An 8,634-nucleotide genomic window follows, 5' to 3' on the forward strand; every position below is an offset into this window, starting at 1 on the left:
GGTCACCCCCCCAACAGTATCCAAAACGGTATACTTGTTAGAGAGGGGGACGACCACAGAGGATTCCTGTACTGGCTGCCAGCTCCTTCTCGCGTGCACCCATCTATCTGCCTGCACCTTGGGTCACCACATCTCTAAAACGATTGTCTATGACGCTTTCTGCCACCCTCATGTTCCTAACTGCATCCGATTCCCGCTTCAACCTATCCATGGGGTCTTTGGGGAGCTGCAATCGGATTCACTTGCGGCAGATATAGTCATCTGAGGCACTGGAAACGCCGCAGATCTCCCACATCTGACAAGTGTAGCACTTAACCCCACTGACTGATATTTCTATTCTCAATCAAGAAAATTTATTAAGCTCTTACCCTTACTTATCGCAGCCAATCCCCGAGGTCGGTTTTCCCTCACTCACCTTCCCAGGATGCTCCCTGCATCTCTCCCTTTCCCTTTGCTGTCACTTGACAACAGCCCCTCCACAAACCATCTTCTGGAAGCAGTGACTGCACTGATGCAGATCTTCCCACGTCGGCCAATCAGCGTCAACACTCTGCTGCCCTCTTCAAGGTGATTTGTCCTGAACTTTTCAATAATCTGTGCTCATATACATCGAGGGCCCTCTGCTCCTGCACCTCCTTTATAACGGTACAGCCTATTTTATATTGTCTTTCAATGTTCTTCCTACCAATTGCATCACCTGACACTGTTCTGCATTGGCCCTCATCTGCCATATACTTGAACACAATACCAACTTGTCTCTATTCTGTTGGTGTTCCAAACTGTCCTTCACACACTTTCCAATTCTTCTAGGTTTGGTATCTGCAGGCATTGAATTTGTAATACAGTCACATTCCACACAGAAATACTGACACATTCCCCACAGAGCAACAGAAATATTGACAAACAACAGACACATTGAGTGAAATAGTGAAAAAATCATCACGGAACAAAATAAATGTTGCCAGACTCTCCATGTTCGTATAAATGTCAGTGTATTAGTTTGTATATCCGTGTTTCTGTATTAGTCCTGCGTAACGATGGCTGTGCGTGTATTTCCATGTCTGTCTGTGGGCGCGGTGGGTCTGGCCGTCTCTGTGGTGTGTAATGTGGTGCAATGTCTCCCTCTGCTGGCCTCTGCACCGTAATGCACCGAGGGCAACGGAAGGTGGAATGGGATTCATTCAGTCTGTGAGGGAGGGCAGGAGGGCAGCGGCTCAGACCACCATCTAAGCTGACAGTCCATCAACACAGCCATGCATACAGACACACACATACAAGGCTAGTGTCGGGAGGATTGCATTTGTACTGAGGTCCTTAAGAGTCGGAAATGCTCATGGAGAGAAATGAATATGCCCTCTCTGCAATGTGGAAGTGATTTGTATTTGGACATTATTCGTCACTCTTCGTGTACACATTAAAGAGTATTTCCACTGCAATTGTATCCAAACAACTCTGAGTGAACCATTTTGTAAGGAGATGAATTGAATTTTATTCCATGTTCTTTAGCTAGCAATGTTTTGTAATGAACTCTTACAAATTAAAAGTGAGAAAGGATTGAGAAGTCCTAAAACAGACCCGATGGTGATGGTAATATGTCAGGAACAACGTTGCTAGTTATCGGACGAAACTGCTCTGTGCCTCCAAGACATTATTTGATGAAACAAAAGGCCGTACAATGTAAGAGATTCACAATGTTTGATGTCGTCCCAAAGAAAACGACCAACTGTGTAGTGGCGTGGGGAGGCCAGCAGGCGGAGACATTGTGTAACACAACAGCGACAGGCAGAGTGAAAGAGTGGGGCGGGTTTGACTCCAATTTCAATGGATTTACTGCAAACACAAATTATCTCATTGCACACGGATGCAGACAGAGATACACACACTAATACGCACAACACATACACACAGAGATATGGACACACAATCAAATACAAACACATAAACAAACCCATACACACGGACACAGTGGTGTCTTTAAGACAGAGATGGATATGTTTTTCATTGATAAGGGGATCACTGGTCAGTTATAGGAGGCAAGGAATGGGGTTGAGAAACATTTCAGCCATGATCAAACGGCACAGCAGACTTGACAAGCCGAGTGGCTTAATTCTGTTCCAATTTCTTATGCTATTATGATCTTATGGTACCTGGACTTGTTTTCATGTGAGTACAGTGGAGGTTAAATTTGATAAGTATTTGACTGAAGTCAGTTAATGGAAATGTGGACAGGTTTGAGGAGCTGAATGATCTATATCTGTTCCTAATTGTTGTGTCCTTGTGTCTCAAAAGAGTGGTGATTGGTTTGAGGGGAACGCAATTTCAGAACGAAGGCCTTCCCATTTCAGATTGAGATAGGGATGTTTCTTTCTCTTTAGGATTGTGTGATCTGTGGTGCTCTCCTCCCCAAGGAGCAGTGAAGACTGGGTTACTGAAAACATTCAAGGCTGAGTTCCATTGATCTTTGTTGAACAATAGAATTAATGTTTATTGGGAACAGGTAGGAATGGGGTGTTCAGCCACAATCACAACAACGATGAGCATTCTGAATGGTGCAGCAGGCTCGAGAGGCCGAATGGCCAACTGCTGCTCCTAACCCAGGTGTTGTTCTCTCACTCAACTCCTCAACGCTGTTCCAGAGGTAGAACAAGACGCCAAACAGCCAGTCAGGATCATTGCAACCCTCCTTCCCCTCAAATGATTTACACAGAAATAGAATGAAGTCATTTTGCCCTTTGACTACATTACACCGCACAGGACAAGACCATGCAACCTTTCGAGGCTGCTGCACAGGAACAGGGGAACCCAGGTTAACTACCAGGCAATAGCCAGCGGAGATAAATGTTTATTTTCAGGTTATAAAGCTGTAACTCGGTGGAGTGCCTCAGGGATCTGTGTGAGTCATCAATGATTTATAATCCAAATCAAGGGACTGATTGGATTGGAACTCAGTTAGCTCATCCATCATGATAGTCATTCATAAGATGTCCAGTGGCGGCACAGAGTCTGCAATGGGATATAAAGACAGGGAAGTATAGTGTGCAAACCATCAGCAGAAATAGCATAATGTGAGTTATGGGTAAATCTGTGCTGTGATGGAAGGATAAAACAACAGTGAAGTGCATAATTGGAAACAGATTGCAGAACATGGTGGTACAGAGGGATTTGTGAGTCCTGGCACGTGAATCCTATAATGTTAGTCTGCACATGCAACCAGTGATTACGAAAGTATATGGAATGATGTTGTTTTATGCAGAAGCTATCTATATAATCGTCGGATTGTTTTACTGCATCTGTAAGGGGCATTACTGAGACCACTCCTGATATATTCCGTGTAGTTACAATTCCCTAAACGGAAAACAAAATGCAAAATTGCTTCAGAAACTTATCAAATTTATTTCACTTTACTCATTCATGGAATGAAAGCCTTATCGAGTCATAGAGTCATACAGTTCAGGAACGGACCCTTCGGTCCAACTCGTCCGTGCCGACCAGATATCCCAAACTGATGTATTTCCATTTGCCAGCATTAGGCCCATATCCCTCTAAACCCTTTCTATTCATGTAACCATCGTGATGCCTTTTAAATGTTGTAACTGTGCCAATCTCCACCACTTCCTCTAGCAGCTCATTCCTTACACACAACACCCTTTACGTGAAAGAGTTACCCATCAGGTCTCTTTAAAATCTGCCCCCTCTCTCATTAAATCTATGCCCTCTAGTTTTGGTCACCCTCACCAGAGAAAAATGATCTTGGCTATTCACTGTATCCACGCCCCTCAATATTTTACAAACCTCTACAAGGTCACGGCACTTTGGGCATGAGAATGAGAGATGTTCATATTGTACCATGTAAGATCTTAAGGACAGCGTATCAGGTGCGTAGCTGATGGATGTTTCCTCTTCTATGGAAGACTGAAACTAAAGATTCAGTTTTATGAAAACAATGTATTCATTTTATCACAGATACTAATAAGACATGAATTTATTGTACGAACATTTGTCAGACACATATGAACATATACTCAAATTAAGTTAAGTTGTTCCTACAAGGAGCAAGGAACAGTCATGGCGTCATACAGCCCAGAAAATGTTGAAGCAGATCTCACATGGTCCAGTTTGGTGGTCGGATAACGTTATTGTATATTTGAGTTCAGAGGAGAAAATGTAACCTGCCAGAGAAGCAGCAACTAATTGCAGCCTCTCTTTCTTTATTCCTCCTCACAGCAATGTATGAGAGCAGAAAACCCGTCAGATATCTTTGCCACTCGTGCAGGATTCCTGTTGAGGATTCACTGGAATCTCTCCATTGCCGAAAGCAAATGAATTTCAGCCAAATCCAACTGTTCCATGAAGAAACCTTTTTGTTGGCAGCTTGTGTGAGCAAATTACTTCAGAGTCAGAACAACATTTGGGACAATCATATTTTTTCTTTTGCCATAAGTTTAGCTCTTGTTTGGACAGAACTCTTTCAAACTGGTATTCTGCAGAGTTTTTTTTTTAATTCTTTCTGTTTGTCACAGACATGTGTGTACGTGTGTGTCTGTGTGTGCGACTATGTGTGAGTCCATGTATGCATGCGTCTCTGTGTGTGCGCGTTTCTGTGTGTCTCAGTCTTTGTAGACACGTAAATATTGATGTATATATATTTCAGTGACCAAACTGTTTATCATTTATCTTTCCATCATAGATTGAGTAACTTTGTTTTGATTATATATTAGTTATTTTCGCAAATTTAAGACACCTACCTGAGTTGTCCCGAAGGCTGAAATTAATCCAGTCTGAGATCCATATAATTGACCATTTCACCAAGTCGGGTACATTTAAAATTTGTCATGATCAATGGAGGAACGGGACTAGAAATGATAGCAGTTACCGTCCAAACTCGGTCTAAACAGGGGTGAGGAGAAATTCTCAAAGGGCCGTTTAAGTTGGAATTCTTTTCCCCAGGAGTCTGTGGCACCTGTGTGTTTGCAGTTATTCAAAGCTGTGTTAGTTAAATATTTGTCAGAAAAGTGAGTCAAGGATAATGAACTACAGATAGGAAAGTGCGGCCGAGAACACTTAGGCCATGATCTTAGTGCTTGGTGGAGCAGGGACAAAGTGTTTAATGTCGCAATCTTGCTCCTCAGTCCATTCCATTCCATTCTACATTCCATTCCACCCCAGAAAGCTGCAACTCAGGATCAGTTGGAGACCATTTGCTCTTGGTACCCAGTGAATCAAAACAGAGACAATTCGGCCTCTGAAGACTGTCGCACATGGTTGAGTGTGAGATGGAAATATTCTTGGGAAAAAAGAGTGGGTGCTGGTCTGACACAGACCCCCTCATTTCCCTTTACAGAGTTTCCCCTGTCTCCATTTGTTGGTTATGTTGTAGATCCAGATTCCCTATGAATACAGCAGCAGCCCCATCCCGTCCCCCGCCATACTGCACTCACAAAATCCTATGGTCTCCCTGATTGCAACATTCTTGAACAGAACGTCCTGGAAAATAACAGCACTCACTTTCCAATAACAAAATATGAGAACACCATAAACAGGAGTCTGTTATTCATCCCCTCAAACCTGCCTTTCCCCTCAATTGATCAGGGTTGATCTGCTCTCGTCCTCATCTCCTCTTTCATACCCAATTGCTTGTAACCCTCAACTCTCTGATGTGTCCAAATCCATCAACAACCCCTCACCCTCACCTCCAAACATTTCAGTGATTTAGCTCCCCTGGTGTTCTGGAACAGAGAAGATCCGAACGTCACTACCCTCACTGAGAATGGTATCAATGAGCCCGAACAAAATTGAACTTAAAGGCAATGTGTTTTGAACTCCCCACTGGTTGGAGTCAGCCGTAGCACAAAGGAAGATGTTTGTGATTGGTGGACATCAATCCTCTCTGTCCCAGGATATCGCTGCAGGAGACCTCAGTCTAGCTTCCTCGACATAAACATCTTCAGCGGCTTCATCGAAGACTTCCCCTCCCAACAGAAGATCAGAAGTGGGGATGTTCATTGATGATCAGACAATGTTCAGAAAAACATGTCATCTCTCAGTACCTGAATCAGTCTGTGTACATGTGCAGTAAGACAATATTCAAGCTTATGCTGTTGAGGTGTCAATAATATTCATGTAACAGTATTGCTATACACTGCTCATTTCGACGGTAATAAAAGGGGAGTTTATCCAGCACCTCAAACTGGTTTCACAGGAATAAGAGGAAGTCATTCAACCCATCAAAACGATTGGAAAATAAGTGGCACAGCCCATTCACTCTCTCCTGCCTATTACACAGGAAGACAAGGAGTCTCGTCAGCACATCGAGCTGTTAAACAGGTATCAGGGGTCATCCAGTCAGGTCCTTGAACCTCTTCCCTGGGACCAGGAGTTGGCCATTCCGACACTCAAGGCACATAAACAGAAATAGAAGGATGACATTGATACTCCAGCATGACAAACCAATGAAGCAAAGAATGCACAGATAGACTGCTCCATGTGGTTTCTCCTGGCGCCATTGCTCATAGTACACACATGTTATTTTAACGTCGGAACTAAAACAAAGTTGCTGGAAAAGCTCAGCAGGTCTGGCAGCATCTGTGAAGGAGAAAACAGAGTTAACGTTTCGGGTCTGGTGACCCTTCCTCAGAACGGTTACTTTAACGTGGCTTGCTGACGGTTAGGAGGGACAGTAGATGGTTTGTGCCAAGTCTTATGGAGGCATCTTCCATCTCCCAGAAGACAGACTGATGTCCTATTTGGTGGGAATGGCTAACTCTTTCAGACATAAGGCATTATGGCTGCTGATTTGTGAACAACTTGGCATACAATGCAGAGTCACACACCAACTGCGACTTAATGTGGTAAGTTTTCATTCAGAGCCTGCAGCTCTCTCTCAACCAACGTGGGTGCTCCACAGAGATGCATAAACGATCAGGAAACACGTCTCACGTAAAACAAAAGCATTCTATTTGTCACACTGTCAATGTCTTTTTGGACAAAATGAGTATTAGTCCATAATACTGAATTTTCAATGCAATCAACTCTTCTATCACAGCGCTACAGATTCAACACTCATTTCCGTCACACTCTCCCCATGGTACCATAAACTCAGGGATCAGGCTTGTGAAAATCCTTTACACTGTCTCTGTGGTAAGGTTATCATTCCTTAAAAAGGAGAGAAAATCTGTATACAGTGCTGCAAATACTGCCTCAACAATACTCTACAACTGCAGGAAGCTGTCTTTCCAATCATACTTGAATAATTTTGCAATGAAGGACAATATAACATTTTCTGTCATGATTAATTGTTACGCTGTATAATTCTTTTAGTGACTCATCAACAAGGACATCTAGGTCATTGTCGAAAATGACACTTCCCAACCTCTCACATTCTAATAAACACAAAATGAGAAGGATGGTGTTTGTTGCCCACGTCCAAACAATTTATTTTCCTTATAAGTGGCTGTTCTCCAAGAACATGTGATACACTTTCAGTAATGACCTACGGTCCAGAGCAGGGTCCGACTCTCTGTCTTCTATGAAGTGTCCAATTCTCAACCCATGAAATATTCTCCCCTCTTACCACGGGCTCTATTGTTTTTTTCATTCACTTGTCTGCAAACACGTCAAAGATGCTCTGAAAATTCAAATAATCCATTCTCATTTGTTGATGTCAAAACCGATATCCTCCACAAACCACAGCACGTTTATCAAAGTGATTTCTCTTTCCTGACTCTGTCAAATCATATCATTATTCTCCAACAATCTACTTGACACATTCTTTATAAAGAAAAGTCAAATACTTTCCTCAAAATTGACATCAAGTTGTCTGTTATTTAGTTTTCTGTTTTTTTTTTCACTAAGGATTCTGTGTAATCCAAGATGGTGGACAGGAGAAAATTGTGGCTGTTAGAGGTACTCCTCTTTTGAGATATTCTCACTGATGAAGCTGATTTCCTCGATTTCTCGGAGCAGCAATTACTGTTTTATAAACCTTTGCATTGTTTCGGATCTTTGAAACAAAAAGTTCAAAACAAAGATACCTTTAAAATTGGAGGAATTGAGAGAACAGGTACCAGGTGGGAAGTGAAAAAAGGATCAGTGAACCTGCACAGCTGACTGACCAGGCAGTCAACAGCTGATTGTCTGTGCTGTTCAGTTTCAAGTATCTCTGGACATCGGAGTTGGGTCAAAGAAAAATAAACATAGTGAAATTCACAGCTGCCCTTGGAGAAACCTTAGTATAGGGAGCTCGCAGCAGGGGAAGAGCTAATTGTTATTTTTGTCTGACCCGACTCTGCTGTAAATCTACAATAGAGGAGTCATGTGTTTTTCTTGTTATGTTTTCTTGAGATCTGTCTCTAGATTAAACATTTTTAAAACATACAACATAGGGATCAAGTTAGCCGAGTGTCGTTTTTTATTAGAGCAGTAATACTGTGCTATTGTCTTGGTCTGTAGATTGTTAAAGTGCAAAGATGGCCTTCAGTAGAGTGATGTGGGCTTCTTGTCAGATGTGGGAGATTAGGGATGTCAATGACCCATTGTGTGTGTACCGGCCTCTGAAAGAGCTATCCAGCAAGTTCAATTCTCCACCCTTATCTCCATCACCCTCTAAATGCATCTCTCATCTGGTGCAACGACTTA

The 8,634-nt window shown here is 42.6% G+C and overlaps 1 protein-coding gene across 1 annotated transcript in view; it reads left to right on the forward strand.

Moving 5' to 3' along the window:
• The first annotated feature begins 1,037 nt into the window (after positions 1-1,037).
• LOC125483817 (oocyte zinc finger protein XlCOF6.1-like) overlaps positions 1,038-8,634 on the forward strand; it is a 28,762-nt gene continuing 21,165 nt past the window's right edge. The window contains exon 1 of the mRNA XM_048600511.1: positions 1,038-1,141. Within this exon, the coding sequence (XP_048456468.1) occupies positions 1,038-1,141 (104 nt within the window). The remainder of the gene's footprint in view (positions 1,142-8,634) is intronic.

Source organism: Rhincodon typus, chromosome 8 (assembly GCF_021869965.1).
Source record: "Rhincodon typus isolate 14 chromosome 8, sRhiTyp1.1, whole genome shotgun sequence".
NCBI classification, from domain to species: domain Eukaryota; kingdom Metazoa; phylum Chordata; class Chondrichthyes; order Orectolobiformes; family Rhincodontidae; genus Rhincodon; species Rhincodon typus.